The sequence below is a fragment of the Mercenaria mercenaria genome, chromosome 5 (genome assembly GCF_021730395.1).
Source record: "Mercenaria mercenaria strain notata chromosome 5, MADL_Memer_1, whole genome shotgun sequence".
NCBI classification, from domain to species: Eukaryota; Metazoa; Mollusca; class Bivalvia; order Venerida; family Veneridae; genus Mercenaria; species Mercenaria mercenaria.
Window position 1 is genome coordinate 16,313,123 of NC_069365.1, and position 20,225 is coordinate 16,333,347.

General features: G+C 35.7%; 2 protein-coding genes across 2 annotated transcripts; one reads left to right on the forward strand and one right to left on the reverse strand.

Annotated features, from left to right (window-relative positions):
- Positions 1-2,486: 2,486 nt before the first annotated feature.
- On the reverse strand, positions 2,487-12,683 carry LOC128556894 (heat shock 70 kDa protein 12A-like). The gene is made up of 5 exons (XM_053542790.1): positions 12,034-12,683; positions 8,705-8,808; positions 7,715-7,832; positions 7,044-7,215; positions 2,487-4,109 (listed from the first exon to the last, which is right to left on the reverse strand). The coding sequence occupies exons 1-5, from the start codon at positions 12,469-12,471 to the stop codon at positions 3,055-3,057; spliced, it is 1,887 nt and encodes a 628-aa protein (XP_053398765.1). The 5' UTR covers positions 12,472-12,683; the 3' UTR covers positions 2,487-3,054.
- A 457-nt stretch (positions 12,684-13,140) lies between these two features.
- Positions 13,141-19,504, forward strand: LOC128556895 (uncharacterized). The gene is made up of 6 exons (XM_053542791.1): positions 13,141-13,502; positions 13,843-14,439; positions 14,983-15,184; positions 17,595-17,675; positions 18,128-18,250; positions 18,838-19,504. Exons 2-6 carry the CDS (start codon positions 13,853-13,855, stop codon positions 19,138-19,140), a joined length of 1,296 nt encoding a protein of 431 aa, XP_053398766.1. The 5' UTR covers positions 13,141-13,502; positions 13,843-13,852; the 3' UTR covers positions 19,141-19,504.
- Positions 19,505-20,225: the final 721 nt, after the last annotated feature.

Genomic DNA, 20,225 nt, shown 5'->3' on the forward strand with positions numbered 1-20,225 from the left:
AAATAACAAATAAGGAAAAGGTTATGTAGTCGGCAACCATGCATAGAATTCCAGCAACTAAAACATGTAGGGATGGTATACAGTGCAACCTCTGTAGAGCAACACCGTTGGGAGATACAAATATTGACTATTATGTAGAGGTTGTTGTTCTGGAGAGGTAAATTTGATAGTATATTTCAGCTTATAGAAATTTTGATGATGTTGTTACAGAGAGGTTTTTGCTTAAGAGAGGGCCGCTGCGGGAAGGTTGTACTGTGTATACTTATTAGTAAGTGTTTACTGTTGGTCAAGGCAGTAAAGAGAGTTTGATATGATACATATGTTGCTTCCACCTAACACCGTTGAATAAGAAGTGACCTATACTCAAAGGGCACCAGAGACCACCATTTTATACTTGTATATCAAATGTTTCCAAGCCTCGACCCATTTAACAGAAGGAGTTACACCCTCCGATTCCTACTTCTAAAGGTTGAACAGCATAAGGGTGTCTAACAGATGTCTGCAACAAGACTGGTCAATGCCTCGGTCTTTTTGCACGTTCAGATAAATGATGTTTGGGTATTAAGTATTCAGACCCTAAAATGCACCAGAAACCATAATTTCATGCCTATCTTTCAAACATTTCAAGGGGTAAACTCTTCTTCCCACTTACAAAATTGGGCACACCCTTCAGTGACTAACACTAGACGGAGTTACGATTAGGCTTTCACCCTCAACATCTGCTATTAGCTAATTCTACATCTAAAAGTCTGGATTCGGGATTGAACTGAAATCTTAAGCAGTGAGAAAAATTATAACCGGTACTACGAGGCTCAGCTGCTTTATCTTTTATACAGATCTTATTTGGGAACCTTCTGGCAGAAGGAGGAAACATAAACTACGTGGATTCTTTAAAATGAAAAATGGAATTTCTCCACGACACGTTTCTAAGTTTAAGTACCCCCACCCCACGCACACATACATGCAAGTACACATTTGTGATACGTGAGCATTAGTCAGATATACCCGTCCCTGTCCTTAAATGTGTTTTACAATGGCCGATTTATGCAACAGGAAGACTTTCTTTTCCATTTCGCATTACGTCATGGAAAGCCACATGTGTCTAATGTTACTTTTAAAAACAAACAAACCCCAAAACAATCATGTACCATTTTACTCTCAAACCCAGTGTACAAACGTCTTGTTATGTAATATTTGTTTGTTTTTGAATGACGAAACATGAGATGTACCCACCATAATTTTTCCAATTCTGTGAGCATCCCTAAGTAGCGGCGTTTGCAAAGCCACTTTGGTATCTAATGTTTATGCCGTTCCTCCCAACCCCACCCCTACCTTGGGGCGGCATATAGTAGCTGCAGCGTCCTTCCGTTCGTTCATTTGCCCCGAATTCGTGTCCTGTCCGAAACTTTGTTATCCATCAGGGGATTTCTATATTACTTGGCACAAATGTTCCTCATAATAAGACGATCTGTCATGCACACGACTCGGACTCTTAGCTCAAAAGTCAAGGTCACAATTGGAGGTCAAATGTCAACTTCCGGTCTGTAACTCGACCATCTATCAAGGAATTTTAGTATCACATGGCACAATTGTTTCCTCAAAATCAGATAATGTGTCAAGTTCAAAGGTCAAGGTCACACTCACAGGTCAAAGGAACTAGTGTTTTTTTTCCCTGTCCTGTCCATAACTCTGTCAATCTTGAAGGGATTTTAAAATTGCTTGGCACAAATGTATTCCATACTAACACGACATGTCATGCATAACACCCAGACCCATAGACTAAAGGTCAAGTTCTTACTCAGAAGTCTAAGGAAATAGTGTTTTCTCCTGTCCGGTCCACAACTCACTCTTGAAGGGATTTTAATATTGCTTGGCACAAAAATGTATCCCATAATAAGACGACTTGTCATACGCAAAACTCAAACCTCTAGCTGAAAGGACAAGGTCACGCTTGGAGGTCAAACACCAGTAGTGTTTTTTTCCTATCCGTTTCATAATTCTGTCGTCCTTGAAGGGATTCTAATATTAGATGGCACAAATGAATCGCATATACTGAGATAATTAGTCATGCGAAATACCCTGACCGATAGCCCAAAGGTCAAGGTCACACTCTAAGGTCAAAAGTCAATAGGTTTTGTTCGCTCTCCAGCCCATGACATAAGAATATGACAACGTATCATATACAGCACTCAGACCCCTAGCTCAGAGATCACTAGGTCACACTCTGAGGTCAAATGTCAATAGATTGCCTTTCCTGTCCGGTCCATAACATATAGGTTATAAAAATTGACCAAACATTTACCCAGATATTACATATCAGCTACAACTTCCATTCAAATGAAGCAGTATGGTGTACCTCTTAAAAGAAAGATTTTACTCCTTTTAAAGCAGATAATTTGTTCTCCTTTTTGCCAATGTTAAAAATAAAAGTCATAAAATAGTCGTTGATCTTCTTTCATCGAAATAAAAAATAAAACAAGAAGAGATAGGTTTATTTTTCTTTTATATTATTTAGAACACATACGAATAAAACACGCAAAAATATTTGAATATTTCAATAATGATGAAATTTTCTCACATAAAACAAAAACAAGGCTATGGCTTTGAAACAAATTACGGATAAAACAAAATATACACGCTACAACATAACAGTAACATAAGATAATCACAAGTGTGGATACAGAGGTATATGTGTAGACAACAACAAAACAACAACTATACTTCAGGTCACTTTTGTAGCTATATGTATGTTTTTTGTAAGTAAAACATCAGTGACTGTTTTAGTTCAGAAATGACAAACGCATAGACGCACAAGATGCAATGATATCCAAATTATCCTCTCAGTTGCTACATTAGTCAATGATTTATAAATTTTGATTAAACCAATGAAATCTCTAGCCAAATTCTATATTAAATTCTATAAAATGCCTTATGATTTCATCTCAATGTCAGAAAAACTTCTCCTTATTTCATATAACCAATCTTTCATAGGTTCCGTTGTTATTAATCTTCAAACGTCTATACTGTAGTTGACCGAAACCTAACACACTGAATTCATGAAGCTAAGAAGTCAATGTATGTTTCCCTTGTTGTGTTACTGGTATGGTCATATCCGACAACCCTAATTTCCGTCCCGCCAAAGATGACCTCAAGGTCAACGGAACGTGACTTGTCACCTGTCATATCCGGCATCTCGACAACCAAACACCCACATTTGGAGACCCCCTCCTCGTCTGTGTACTTTACTTTTCTTTTCGATGACTTATAAAATTCAAATATAATACCTTTTTGGTTTGTAATTATGGGTGTGTAAGTTTCTTTCCATATTTCATTGTGTCCTATAACTTCTCCCGCTTCAGCCCAAATCTGTAAAATACTCTTGCACAAAGCCATTCCATCAGATTCAACTTTCAGATCCGGTCTGTGAACTCCTTCCTCAAAGGGTAAATAAGAGCCAACCCCATAAGTGAACCTGCAGATTCGCTGACATATTGAGCTCGGATCCCTACCGAAGGCCACAGCTCCCCTAACGACTGCTAAACTGGCTTCTTCCGGTATAAGGACACTTACGCTTTCACTACTGAATTCGTCCTTTATCGCCCTTTGTAATCTACTTGATTCGGCAAATCCACCGACAAGAAAAATGTATCTTACATCCTTTAATCTTGTTTTCTTCATTAGTGATTGTAAATGGTCGTTAATTTGAACGAGCGCATCTTGAAACAACTCGTTTACAACGGCTGCTGACATCACTAGTTTACCAGACGAGAATTTAATTTCCGCTTCCGCCTGCGCGGCAAACTGTTTTATGCATTCCTGCACAGGTCGGCCTAGATGTTTGTAGTTACAAAAATTGTACGGTAAAGATACTCTAATACTTTCACATTCACCCCTTTTCTTTATTTCAAAGTCTTGCAGCAGTTCAACAAAGTCTTTTGGAAATTCATTCTGGAATGCTAACATGAAGTCTTCACCAAAAATCTTGTTGAGGAGATTCAAGAACTGATTGTCAATCATTGTGCCTCCCCAAGCACCTCCTGTAGCACGGAACAATTCTCGTATGCGACCATCTTTCCTTACCTTATGGGCAACAATGTCAATGGTACCACCTGTAAGTATGAAAAACATTCAACTATATCTTTACAGGAGCATTTATTCTAGTAAAAGCGGACGAATCACTTGCTGCTCATCGCTGCGGGTCGAACTGCGCTTGGGGTGCACTTTTTAAATGTCAGAAAGCCGTCCAGCTGACTTTTGTATGGTCGGTAGTTTTCACAGTGAAAAGTATCAAATATAGTTCTCACAGGTAAGAAACTATAAAATGGGTATATTTAGTCAAAACATGAAATAAAAAGAAATATTGTGTTGTGTTTGTTTTACATGCAAGATCAAAATGTCTTTCACTCATGAACACCATATTTTACATTTTCACTCGTGGCTATGACACTCGCGAAAATATAGTGTTCACTCATGAAAGATATTCCAGTCGTACCCTGAAACAAACAAATAATCTCTATATCATGTTTGAAGAGGAAGAATACGAACGAATTCTTTTTCTAAATTATATGTATATATAGGCACTTCATAAATTGATACAAACAATCAAAAACAATTATCATGAATTTTGCGCTATGTCTTATTTAAAGATATGAATATTCATTACTTACATATTTTGTGACAGACAATTATGATTTTATTATAAGCTTATATTATAAAGAGAAATATGCACGAGCTTTGCAGCGGAAATATCGCGCGACTTTCAGCGCATTATCATTCCGCCAAAGAACGAATGCATATTTCTCGATACAAACCTAAAGATCATTTTTATTACATAATCTACAGATACAGATATTATATGAATATTATGAATTTGGTCAACACTTTGAATAAAGTTGACAATTGACAAAGGCCCCTAATAGTAATGTTTAAAAAATGGCATTTGCTTGGTATATTCTTACAGTTGACCGTGCTTGGCACTTATATGCAAATTTTTAAAAACTTTTACCGTGCCGTTTTTAGCTCACCTGTCACAAAGTGACAAGGTGAGCTTTTGTGATCGCGCGGTGTCCGTCGTCCGTCGTCCGTGCGTGCGTCCGTGCCCGCGAAATGATGGTTAAGTGACTGCATAACGGTACTTTCTCTTTGATGTCATTCATTCCGTTCTGTTTATGTGACCTTTTTCTTTTTACGTGACTGTTAGAACAATAGAGAGAACAATGGGGGTGTCACATAAATACTGTTTCGTTAGAATGTCCGTGCGTGCGTCCGTAAACTTTTGCTTGTGACCATTCTAGAGGTCACATTTTTCATGGGATCTTTATGAAAGTTGGTCAGAATGTTTATCTTGATGATATCTAGGTCAAGATCGAAACTGGGTCACCTGCTGTCAAAAACTAGGTCAGTAGGTCTAAAAATAGAAAAACCTTGTGACCTCTCTAGAGGCCATATATTTCATAAGATCTTCATGAAAATTGGTCAGAATGTTTATCTTGATGATATCTAGGTCAAGTTTGAAACTGGGTTATGTGCCATCAAAAACTAGGTCAGGAGGTCTAAAAATAGAAAAACCTTGTGACCTCTCTAGAGGCCATATATTTCATAAGATCTTCATGAAGATTGGTCAGAACGTTTACCTTGATGATATCTAAATCAAGTTTAAAACTGGGTCACATGCTTTCAAAAACTAGGTCAGTAGGTCAAATAATAGAAAAACCTTGTGACCTCTCTAAAGGCCACATTTTTCAATGGATCTGTATGAAAGTTGGTCAGAATGTTCATCTTGATGATATCTAGGTCAAGTTTGAAACTGGTTTACGTGCGGTCAAAAACTAGGTCAGTAGGTCTAAAAATAGAAAAACCTTGTGACCTCTCTAGAGGCCATATATTTCATGAGATCTTCATGAAAATTGGTCAGAATGTTCATCTTGATGATATCTAGGTCAGCTTCGAAAGATGGTCACGTGCCGTTAAAAACTAGGTCCGTAGGTCAAATAATAGAAAAACCTTGTGACCTCTCTAGAGACCATATTTTTCAATGGATCTTCATGAAAATTGGTCAGAATTTTTATCTTGATAATATCTAGGTCAAGTTCAAAACTAGGTCACTATGTCAAATAATAGAAAAAACGACGTCATACTCAAAACTGGGTCATGTGGGAAGAGGTGAGCGATTCAGGACCATCATGGTCCTCTTGTTTATAAATTTTGTGTAATTTATGGTATTTCCTAAAGCTCAAGTAGAAACAAATTTCAAAGTGGTGTCCTTTATCCAAAACGTTTGTAGAGAATTCATTATTCCATTATTTTTTATGAAAGAAACATCAAACTATTGGTAAAGAATCATAAAACTTAAAATAAAAACTTTCTATATCATTTTTTCTAGGGTGCCTCGAGTAAACGGATTTAATCAGACAGAATTCCATCTCCAATATTGAAAAATTAAGGTCGCATCCTGGGGGTCTGTTTTGAATTTTGCTCACTTCATTCAAAAATAACCTTGGGGCAGAAGTAAAACCTACTACATTTCTTCCACAATATGTAATATAAAGAATAAAGGCAAAATAGAGAACTTTTACCGCATGTAACTCATTATTTTTAAAGATATCTAACTCTACCCCTTCTGTTTCAGAGGTAAATTCACTTTGAATAGCAAGAAATCGCATATCAAATGATTTTTTCCCCACTTTTGTACAATAAATCAATAACAAGTCTTGAAAGAAGTAAAAACTTACTAGAAAAAAAGGAAAATAAGGAAAAAAAATTTGGTCTCAGTGGGGCTTGAACCTACGCACCCCTGAAAATTGCAGTCAAAGTAGGTTTATGGTAAGAATTGAATACTCTTCAAAAAGGAGGTACTCTATTATGGGCCTAATACCTTAAATAGGAAATAATGCAACGACACATTAAAATGACGTCACACACCCGAGACGAAAATTAAAAAAAAAATGACGTTTCCGGTTCCTGTAATTATTCTAACGAAGGCAGAAAACGAATTTGTAAATATACATAGTTATTGTGGTATATAAATGTTTATACGCACTAACCTCCTGCATCTACGACGAGATATTTAGTTCCAGACTCAAAGGAAGGTTTCTGAGCGTCATCACCTGTAGACGTAAATGTGCTAACCGGAAGTGTTCGACAGTACAATGACGCAGCTTCCGGTTCAAGGGCGATTACAAGTTGATTGCTATAGAGCGTATCTATCAAGCCACCCTAAATTGTAGAAAAAAACATGATAAATTTGCAGCTTTGTGCCAAAATTACATACTCACCATACTAGTTATAATTTCACTTGCAAATGTTATTGGTGTAACTAACATTTACTGCTTAGGCCTACATAAAGGATCAAAGATTAATTATTTTGTTTTGAACATATACAACTATTTTCTTCCTGACGATGCACAGTATTTACAGCGTAAACGGCTTAACTTGTTTATTTGTTGAATTTTAATTCACCCTGGCACGTATAAGCTTCAGACAAAAAGACACCCGCGGTGTCCCTTTGATATGGGCGAAAGCTGACCATCCACAAGCCAACTGAATGACTTCCTGGCATGACAATCTCAGCTGGGCTCGAACCCACATACACGATTTGAAATCAGCTACCTTAACCACTCAGCCGTGCAGGCCCAGTCTAACCTTATAATGCTCTAGATAGTGACGTTTTGCGATGCAAAGTGTTTAAAGGGTTTCAGACATAAAGTAGAATTACCCTGTGAGCAGCTTCTCTCATGAACTGCTTTGAATTTTCATCCCAAATTGCAGGAACAGTAAGCACCCAGCGAATAGACAGAGGGTCGGGATCGAGCCCAAGGTTAGTTTTCATCGCCCTGTAAGAAACAAGATGCATATCTTTGAAATTTACAGTATACGTATGATACTGATACATTGATTTTAATTTTAATTTACCTATTTGAAAAATAAAAATATAAAAACCATTGTACACATGCGCAGAATGCAGCAACACGGTGGTTTTAGGCAGGAAACAGGCCTCAGACTTAAGTTTGCGTATTGTCTTGATCTAGGACATGGATCGTTTAGCAAATATTCCACATTATCTATAATATGGTGGTTTTGGTTCTCCTAATTAAAAGTGTGTCCGTTGCACAACGCGACAGTAAAATTTTTACAATCGTAGTTTCTCGCTTCGCGTTTATAAAGGCACACGCACAGGGCGGAATACGAAATAGTGGACGCATTGGTTCAAAGGTAACCCTGTCTGACTAGGAAAACAGGGGTCATGAGTTCGTCGCTCCTCCAACTAATAAAATAACTAACAGTTGGGTAAGTGTACCGTGTATGGGTGTTTTACGCATGGCACGCTAAGAACCAGGGACAATTATGGAATGTATCTTGCATTACCCTCAAACTGAAAATTACAAGCAGCCTTCTGGAGGAGTCGCAAATATTGGTGGCGACAATGAATAAGCTAAAAAAACAACAAACAAAGTAAAGTGCAAAGGTATGATGGCAAAGGCTGAATGAAAGATTAACCGCCGTACATTCGCACTTCCTGTTAAAAAAAACCCAGTTTGAATAGGGAGCTGTAACGAAACATCGTATAGACGCATTATATGAGGTCTAGTAGTTAAGAAGAAACAAATGCTCATTTGTCCTTTGTACAGAACTCAGGGCCCGATTGATAGGAGTAAAGATGTATGTTCAGGGCTTTTGATTGACAATGTCCGAGATTATACATTACCTAAGAAGATGTTCCTTCATGTAATACAGTGACTTAGCAAACACGTCCACAGCCGGCTGCTGCTTTCCCTTCGCATCCTCCAATAAAATATCAGAATGTAAGTCCTGAAATATTCAAATAAGTAAAACTGAGATAATATTTTTCATTGAAATGCTCGTATTAGATATGTGGCTCCTGGGCCAGTTACTCAGACTTCGATTGTAAAATATCTAATTCTGACACCGAGTTTTGTTAATAAAAGATAACTCCTGAGACTATCCAAACTCCAAAGTTTGTATAATTACGTCCCTTCTCTTCGCGACAGAGCTAGAATATGTGAAGTAAAAAAAAAAACAACCAAAAAAAAAAAAACAAGATATTATCTAGTCAGTAGCCAGACTACTTTTACCTTTGCGAGTTTGTGGGCTGCTTTTTGTTGAAAAAGTTTTATCGGACTATGCCGAATAACGTTACCACATGTGATGTTTCAATAAAAATAAAACAGGTGGCAGGTCTAAATTCCGAACTCTAAATCTTGATGATTATAGACCGTGGTAAAATATATTAAACATTTGACAGAACGGTTAACTACAGCATTAGAGTTTAAACCGAAATCTCTTGAAATTAGAGTAGCAAAACCAGAACTTGTGCCCAGGACCTGGCAATACCGGGCTTAGCTGCAACCAGTAGCATCCATTGTATTGACAGATACATAAAACGTGAAATATTTGTTGTGACTTCACAAAGCTGATATTTAAAAGGATTGAGTACACAAACCTTAATAAAAACAACTTTGAAAAAATATCAGCTGCTGAAAATAGCAAACCCTCTCGTTTTAAGGTATTAGATAACTAACAGAAATATTTAAAAAAAATGGAATTCGCTGGGTATATTATTAAAGTTGATCTTGTTTTGCACTGTGCTGCAAGTTTTAAACAACTTTTACCGTGTTGTTCTTTATAAATTTTGTGTAATTTATGATATTTCATCAAGCTCAAGTAGACACAAATTTCAAAGTGATGGCCATTGTCCAAAATGTTTACAGAGAATTCATTATACCATTAATTCTGATGAAAGAAACGTCAAACTATATTGGAAAACAATTATAAAACACAAAATAAAACTGTCAGTATAAGTCTTAACATAACTACGCACAAAACACAAACTCTGTTTTGCAATGGGCAAGACTTGCGATTGTTTTATTTTGAGCATTTTATGTACAAGTACATGAATATATGATCATATTCTTTATAAACAAAATCAAATAGCATACAATATGCATATCAGCTTCATACAAATAACATTGTCAGATAATTATCTTGTGTACACACTGACTGTACAGTACAGCCGTCAACCTAGATACAATAGGCCAGATTAAAAACCAGAGATTAAAAAATCATTCCCGAACTGGGAATGTAAAAAACTCTGGAAAACTGTACCTACTGTATCTTGGTAGTATAAAATAATAAAAAGTAATAGCCTTTCTTAAAACTAGACAACTTATTCATTATGTCTTGAGAATTGTTCAACTTTCTACAAAAAGTATATCAACTTTATCAAACCAGATTATAAACAACATAGAGTTTATAAAATCAAAGTTTTCATTATAATCTAACAAAAATTCGAATTTGAATAAAGTAGAAGTGAAACAATCGAAGCCAAGCGTAGAACTGACAAACAACCGCGTTACCCGTACTAATTCCCGCCACGTACCACTTGACCAATCACTGATCACGTGATCCAACACATCAGTGATTCGCACAAATAGTTGTGCTACACAACGTTAAGACATATGTTCTGCGGCTATACTCCGTAACGCGCAGAACTTTAAATTTTCCTAGGGTACCTCGGGTAAAAGGATTTAATGAGACAGAATTCTAACTTCAACACTGAAAAATTAAGGTCGAGTCCTGTGGGACTGTTTAAAATCATTCAAAAATAAGCTTGTGGCAGAAGTAAAACCTACCTATATTTCTTCCACAATATGTTATCTAAAGAGTAAAGGCAAAATAGAGAACTTTTACCGCACGTAACTCAGTATTTTTAAAGATGTCTAACTCTGTCCCATTCTATTTCAGAAGTAAATTCGCTTTGAACAGCAAGAAATCGCTTATCAAATCAAATATTTCAAATTTTGAACAATAAATCAATAATAAGTCTTGAAAAACAGGGTAAAAACTCACTAGCAAAAAGGAATATAAGGAAAAAAACTGGTCCCAGTGGGGCTTGAACATATGCCCACCCCCCTTGAAAAAATTTAGTCAATTGTAGGTTTGTGCTTTATACGGAGGTACACTATTAGGTATAATTAAGGTACGTGTGGCCGCTGGTCTATATGTCAATTGATTCAACAATAATTGATTGTTATCAATGTGACTTCATTGAGTGGATACTTAAAGTAAGTATAGATACTTGAATACTACAAATCAACAATGATCTGTTATTTGTGTTATGTTTGCAAAATGCAAAAAGCTGTTTCCCCCCAACCATCACGTTAACAACTGGTCTTTATTACGTTATTGAAATAATAGTTCGTGTTAAGATATTCATGTATAGTTTGGTGAAAAATAAAATATGAAACTATTTCAAAACATAAAATAAAAAGAAACTGTGCTTTTTTGCACGTTATATTAAATATCTTTCACACGTAATTACAAGGTCGTACATGTACACGTGGAGTCACTCGCGGCGAATAGATAGTTTGATCTTACGCTTAAACAAACCAGAATATAATCTCTGTATATATGTCTCCAGAAATGTTTACAGGACACGTCTTTTCGACGGTATCCACTGCCATGAGGGTATGAGAGAAGAGAGGCTAGTTTCCCTTTCAATACTGGGAGCCTGGCAAATGAGTCACCGGTACATGTATCATTTTTCACGTCTTTGGTTTGATGCCGCCAGGGATCGAACCGGCAACCTTCCGGACTTGAAGAGGGCGAATTACAACAAGTTTATGGAGGTGGTACAAAAAGAGAGATAAGATACATCGGGGAAACCCTGTACGTAAATTTCTAAACAATAATCGTTTGGCCTAGTTGGAAAACCAAGGGAAAATGAAACAGTTTCGTCTTTAATGAACGTATTTTTATATATCAATACACATCCTGTTACTTATTCTATAGGTTCAGGAACAGATACTAATGGCTATAACTAATCAATTGTTGAATTTGGGAAATTCTCTGTTGCGTAAGCTGGTAAAACCATCAAAATGCGCGTGAATAGGCTTGTGACCACGAAATACCGTGTTTCTATCCGTCCACAAGTATAGGACTGACCTAGTCGACCCCGGACCACCACTCAAGTGCACAGTACTCTACTACAATGCAGTACGTAAAATACAAGCTTACCTTGTTGTCGAAAAGTTTCATCTTAAATCGGTCAAAATAATAATAATCGTCTGCTTCCTCCTCCGTCAGGTCATTGTACTTGGACACCGCCTCAAATCCAAATGCCTCAAACTCCCCGTCGGGCCTCAGAAGTAAGCAAGTTGGTGTCTTGTGTAGTAAGAACCCCTGCGTCTGTCCCCAGTTTTTGTTCGTGTATATTTTATCACACTCGTCAGCAAAAGAGTACGCATACCCGCTAAAAGTTGTTCCGAAGTCTATAGCCGCAACGATTTTGAAACTTTCTGCATTTTGCTGCGTAGTAGAAGCAATGTCGTCAGTTTCCGCGTCATTTTCCGCCACAGAGATGTCGTCTGCTTCCAAATTGTCATCATCGTCTGCACATGTCTCCTCTTGCACACAAATGGGCGTTTCTGTTACGTCATCTTCTGCATCAGCCATTTTGGTAAAATTTAAATTAGAAATGATTTCCTTTGTTTCAAAATTTCTCCATCTTGCTCAACATAATGTCAACACCAAACGCTGCATTGAGGAATAAAATTATGGCTTGTATGGGAACACGTATTGATTTCTAGGCAGCCGATTCACATTTCCCCATTTAGAGAGTATTGATATTCAAGATTCTTTTTGCAACGATTTCCTATCGTATGATATTCATGAGAAATAACGCTGCATATTGATGCTGTAGAATATTGCATGAATACAATTTTGTCAATTTTGTGAAATGCATAGGGTTGTATTGTATTCCAAAAGCTCTTAAAGTTATTTAATCATTTAGCATGCCATTTCATTTGTATCTCTTTCTTATTGTTTGACTTTTTACTATTTTGAATATCATGACTACATACATTGCATAATTTGTAATTTACCAAAATTTAAATAAATTACAAGTACTCGAAAGAAAAATTGTACAATTGTACAAATGAATAAAATGTTTTTCTTCAGACATTTGCCACATTTTCGTGCTAATATAAGTGTATTTATGTATAGTGCTGACGTATAGATGTATACTAATATTTCTAGCAGTTGAAATATTTGATAATTTCTATTTATTCTCATTCTGAGCCCTAAAGTGTAAAACCATATAATGTGAAGATAAATACACTGCCGGAAAAAGTCCTTATACGGAAGCGTAAACTCAACTTTTAATCAATACTTAAAGTCTCAGAAGAATTATTTTAACATTACGAGCATCTGTCAATTTAACATTGTGACTAATATTGGCACTGAGTCACATCGGTCGCAGCCTGATCAATAGTCTGTAAAATGATATTGGTTTTGTACACCAGGAGCACACAATTCTCGTTGTTTGTTCCGCGGAAAACTATTTTCTATGGAAATCAATGAAATATGGATGAATATGGCAGTAATTGTTGAGGGAATTTAGAAAATACGATCATTTCAATAATAAATATATCAATAATATCTTCGAGAAGGATTTAAGAAGTTGTTTGTGGATAGAATTGTAAAAGGTATTTATAAATCATGTTTTGTCGTCTCAGTTATGCGCATCGTTTTTGTGCGTATACATGTATTTTATGTTAATGTATTTATTTCGTTTTATTTATAGATACCTATACTGATAATAATTTTACATGCTAAGAGAGCTATGTTTTAAAACAATGGTGAACAAGAGAATACCATTACATTTTTAGCAGTGTCTTAGCTTTAACCATTTACAAATGTTGTCAGCTTGAGCTAAAACTAGAAGACATGGCTATGTGTGAATGATACAAAATATTTAAAGATATTAATAATAAATACAAAAATGAATTTGATGAATACTAAAACAACTCGTTAAAATTCTTGTAGGTATACGTCTATGAAAATGGCATCGATGTCAGAGAAAGACTTGAGAGCAGATGCTAAGAATTTTTGTGAGTCTCTAGGAAACGTTTTCATGATGAAGAAACGTGATCCTCAGACCCAACACCTACTTCAGAAGTCCAAAACCTTGATAGATGCCCTGCTACAAGAAAAACGCGCCAAAACTGACCGTCCCACAATTCCTCCGAAACCTGCGCGCGGTGGAGGTGGAAGTATGGGGCAATTGTGGGTAAAACTCGACGAAATGAAACGGGAAAATGATGAGCTGAAGAAGAAATTACATGGAAAAATGCATGATGAGAAAAGTAGTCAGAGTAAATCACAAGGTCCAGGGGAGGTCATTATAGCTGAACTTCATAAATCAAAGACGGAGAATGAAAGCCTAAGAGCGCAGCTCGAAAAGGCAATCACGAGCATAAAAGAACTCGAAAAAGTGAATTTAACAGTGCAAGACGAGTTCAAAAGAACTAAAATAGCGCACGACATGGCACAGAAATCGTTGGAGAAAGTAAAACAAGAACAAAGATCTCTCGAATCATCACTTAACACAGTGAAAACCGAGAATGATTCGTTGAAAATGAGGTTAGCTTATCCTGGCATCAGTGTATAAACTGAGTTTGGAGATCAGACTAAGATTGCAGACATGTATTAGGCAGGTTTCGAGTATGAACATAGAATCATGCAATCTCAAATGTTGTAGGGTTCAATGTGGTCTCCAAAACCGGTTTTATAAACTTGAAATCAGGTCTTCACTTTCTTTATTTATCCTAACCAAATTAAAACCAAGAAAGATATTCATAAAGTAATAGAAAAAGACATCTCAGTTAAGTTTCAGTGTATATTTTGCTGTCAGATTTTCACACTTTATTAAAGTTAAAAAAAGGCCACATATTATGTACTATGTATCTCCTACAAGTAGTTAACGCCAAATGATCATATATTAAATAAGTGAAAATGAAAATTCGCAAATATATCTGATTTTTCAATACTAAGATGGTACCTAGTAGGCGAATAATTCTGCTGTCTTAAACGAAACATTAGGGAACGGTTAAAAATGATCTTTTTCTCTAATTTGATAATGCAGACTATAGTTAACGACAAGAAATGTGTAACTTTTCATTTCAGATTGACAAATAGTGTGAAGCCTATGAAAAGGGCAGATAATCGTTTCGTTGAGAACATCAATGAAAAATGTCGCCCCAGTAACATCGCTATTCTGTACAACAACCTAGAATCCCAGCAGTGGGTTGACGCTAAAGAAGCACTGGAAGACGCTGGCTTCGAGGATGAGGAGACGGTCACACAATTTCTCTGTGAAATTTTAATGGTAAATTTCTTTTTCTGTGAGTCGTGTCACGGTGAAAAGGACAATCTTATTGAGAAATGATGTTGAAACAATTTGCTTACAACATTTTTCTCCTGGCGTAAGTTCTAAATGCACTATAACAAATACATGTAAGTCAGTAAGTAAGTAAGTATGTATGTATGTAGGTAGGTAAGTAAAGACTTTATTTAACGAGGCTATACATTTGGTTTCCCAATATTCCATGTGGGCCTCACATGCATTAAAGGTGTAAGAATATAGTGGGAACTGCTGCGGTTTTGTTTGTTTGTTTGTTTAAAAGTCAGCCGCAGCCATGATACTCTTTTCATGAAAAGTAATCCTTTTATTACTGAACTTCCAAGTTTATAACTGTTTCACTTTGTACCTGCTTATACCTTCGACGTAACAGAAATTGAGTACAATGTAATATTTCTACAAGTGCCGAGCCTGAGTTAAACAGAATTTTTAAATAAACATTATCACCCATCATAACAAAGGCGGACATAAATATCTCATCACGCCTTTGTCACTTGTTAAAGATAAGTAGATTCAAATGCACTTTATCCATGTATTGACTTGAAGTAGTGACCTGCAACTTAACCTCAGTAAATCATGAGATCAATTATTTTTTATCAAGTACATCAGGCCATTGAGAAAATGTACGTCAATGGGGAGATTAAAGCACGTGTGTATCATCTTACTGTAAACAAAACAATAAGGAAGTTAAACATTTAAGTCTTCTTCCTTGTCTGTCGCAGTTTTTGGTCTGGATCAAAGTAAACTCAACAACAGACATAATTCAAACAATGTCATACCACACTTGATCTATGATTAGCGTTCTCGTGCTGGTAGGTATGAAAAAAAAATTCTGGAAATTCTGAAAAATATCAATGACGACTTATAAAACATAATGTTAAAGATCGACCCATCCTTTTCATTTCATTTTATTATATCAGATTTAAGTAATTCCACTTGAACTAATATGTTACAACTACAACTGCTTAAATCGCTCATCTTGCTAGATCCCGTGGGTTAGTAACAAAATATTTTTTTCATGGACACTTTTTTTTATTCCTGCTAAAAATGATAGAGACGCTTAACATAGATCAAGTTTAAGATCACAGGTTAGACTGAACTCGTATGAAAAGAGGGAAAACATAAAAACATTTTGTTTAAATGAAAGCTTGACATTTATTCAAAATACACTAAAATGTAAGAGACTACATAAGATAATCTACGTATTACGTTATAAAAATGTACCGAATAGACGTAACTGACACACACAAAAAAAGCCGTCCAGGTACTGTTGATTAAACAGTTAAGCAGTTTGATTTTTTAAAAAAAGTTACTTTTCAAGAAGAAATGCAAAACAAAATATCAACTCAGTACAGACATCACAGACATCACAAAATAAACAATCCTGATCTTGGAAATCTAAAGTTAAAGGTGATGCGGGTTAAATTTTAAAAAATGACAATGACCTGGCCATGCCAGATATTACAACAATAATGTCAAGCATGCATCTGTTGGAACCTCTGCAGTTGAGGAAGGGTTTTATGCAAAATGAGTGTGATTTTACACTTATTTAAGTTATTACTCCTTATATGAAACGTCGTTCTGTAATATTTCATAAATTATAGTAAAATGTTAGCATAATTATGTGTTATTCATTCTGTACTTCAAAAATGTATATATATATATATATATGAAGCAGAATTTGAGACAGTTTTGTAATGCAATTGTAATTGTATACATTTTACTGGCATTTTCTTCAAGAAGTAATTGTAGTTTGATATTTATTTTCACTAAGCATTCGTCTCCAGTCTAGTGTATTCTCGGTGTTGTCAGTGTTTTACACAGTCGTTCGGCACGGCTACATTCTTGGATTCATTTCAGAGAATGGTTACTAAATTAAATTCAGTTCTTTGTTTGTTTGCGATATGTATGTATCTTTCTCTAGTTAACCCAAGTACTTGTTAATAGAAATATCCTTTTTTTTCTGTCAATAACTACATTTTAAGGTATCTCAGATTCACGTGTTTATGAAAACTGTGAACTTTGGTGGCATGTAGGCCCGTTAGGCCAGGTGTTATTATATCTTTATGTATGTGTAATAAACTATTTACTTACTTTACTTTACCTTACCTTACCTTATCGTACCTTACCTTATTTAACTCACTCACTCACGCATTCACTCACTCACTCACACATTTCATACCCAGAAAGCATTAATATATCGTGTCAATATCGGACTGATATTGTGTGATATCAACTGAATGTCGGACTAATATCATTAACAGAAACTCGGTTAGCCGATATTGGTCAAATGAATCAATGTTTTCTGGGTTTACAAGTAACGTACTGTGTCAACAGGTCGCTACTTTTGATAACTCTTTTAATGTTTATATTGCAGGTAACATATTCAATCTGCACAGATCTTCTGACAGATATTGACAATGGAATATCTGGACTCCTCAAAGATCCTTGTAAAATTGTAGGTTATTTTTATTATTTTCCATGTAGATTTATTTGTTCAGGTGAAATGTACAGCGATGTTTTATTCTGTGTACATGTTTCCCGTTTGTAGATAGTATTATAAAATAAACATATCAGGTATTTTGACGTATAAATAGTAAGTAACTAGTATATTAACTACAGTAATTTTGGTTTCAGTATAACATCATATAGTAATATATATGTAATAAAGTTCCATGCGTATATTTGAGTTTCATTTAAAACATAAAAAACGCGTATTTGGACTTCATTCAATATATTTATACTATAAAAAAATACGCCTTTTTGGGTTTCATCCAGTATTGTAGGGTTTCATATAAACTGAACATATGTAGCATTCATCCAAACTGAATATGATATTTCAAATGCACGTATTTAGAGACTATTTTTTTCTAAAATGTCTTATCTTCAGTATTCAGTATTTGATTACAGGTAGACAGTGCCTTTCTGGACTGTGTCAAAGGTACAACAAGCTTATCGGATGATTTACTTCACAGCATTAAAGAAGTGTTACGTCAGAATTATGAGAATATTGATATGGAACCTGTTGCCGTGGTAACTATGACCGCAGTATTCAATTCAATTAACTGATACAAATATGATTGTAATTTTCCAGAGTAATAACTTAATCATTATTAGTTGCTGTTTGAGCACATGACAGTCTTAACAGTATGCACTGTTGACTGTCTTCTGACATCGGGCCAACAGGTTTGACTATTGGCCTGTAAACCATTCAATACGTGCTTTATAACGCAAAATGAGAAATGATTTATTTTTTATTTTTATGTTCAAGTTTTCACTTTAGCGACTATTGACCACAGCCAAACTATAGACTGGGCATATAGTAAAAACTATGGATTGACGAATTATTTGATGAGGCATACAAAAATATGTGATATTAATTGATGTGTCCATTTGAATTGCTTACTGTGTGTTTTGGATACTAATAGACTGTGTTACCGAACAAGTGAAAACTTAATTTTATGTTTTTGAAGAGCTCATTTTGAAACAGTATTGTTATTTTGAACTCTTGCATACAGTTTAATTTAATTAAATAAACTGTAAAAAGAAGCACCAGTTGACAACGTATGCCTGGAGGATGTAATTTCAAAAGAATGATCTAATTTTTTGTTTGTTTACAGAAATGCAAAGAAAACCTGCAGCGTGATGAAGACTGGAACCAGTTCGAAGGAGTATTAAGTCATAAGTCTATAAAAAGATACATGGAACAGTGCGCATGCGTGACCTGGCAAATGGTTATTCAGCAAACACCTATGTGGCTAAGCATTAATGATGCTTATTTTGACGAAGACATGCATAAATTATGGTGGTCATGTGACAAATCAAACGCAAAGATAATAAAATTTTTCGTTTGGCCAGCCTTATATGATTGTAAAAATGGGAATCTTTTGGTAAAAGGCTGTGTGAATTCATGTTCAGAATGACCTTGATTGCCAACTAATCAAGTTCTTCCAACAATCAGACGCAACTGTGCAATGCTGTCCTGGAATGTTTCTATGCCACATTAAACATGATGCACTGTGGCTGCTACAACACTGATATTATACTCCAGATGTTTGGGTGCTTAGAAACTTCTTGTCAAAATTTTATCTCGAACAAAATATAGTATGATGAAGGACATATATATCTGATCATCTTATTTTTGGTGCAGCACAGTAATCTTTAATATACAAAATGTATAACATTCTCATTGAAATATTATGTATCAATCTCTAAATGTAAAACAGTTTTTGTATGCAACAAAATCATTGTATTCATTTTTTACATATTAAATTGATATTAAATTGCTGTATACATATAATGGTTTCAGTTGATGCAACAATTCAGTTGTTGTATGTGAGTTTTTATTTTAGTATAGGTGGATGGTCCGTCGTCTGTCGTCCGTCGTCCAGTCCACGTTTTCACTTACACATCTTCTTCTCTGAAACTACTGGTCAGAATAACACCAAATTTGGCCTGTAGAACCCTGGCGAGGTCCTCTGTCAAGTTTCTTTAAATGGGGGCACTTGGCCCCTTTTAGGGGCCTCTAAAGCTAAAAACAGAAATACCTTTAAACAACTTCTTATCATGAACCGCTTGATGGATCTTCACCAAACTTGGTCTGTAGCATCATTATTTGGTCCTCTCTCAAGTCTGTTCAAAAGTGGGCACTTGAACCTTTAAAACATTTCTTTTCAGGAACTGCTTAGTGGATCTTCATCAAACTTGGTCTGTACCATCGTTATAAGGTCCTCTCCCAATTCCCAATTCTATACATATGGAGGGCAGGGTGTGTGTGTGGGGGGGGGGGGGGGGGGGGCACCTGGCCCTTATTAGGGGCCGCTAGAGCTAAAGTTAGAAATACCTTTAAACGGCCTCTTTTCGTGACCTGCTGGATGGATCTTCATCAAACATGATTGTAGCATCATTATAAGTTGGGACGATTGGCCCTTTGAACAGGCTACCAGAGCTAAAATTAGGAATGCCTTTAAATGAGTTTTTCTCATGAACCACTTGATGGATCTTGGTT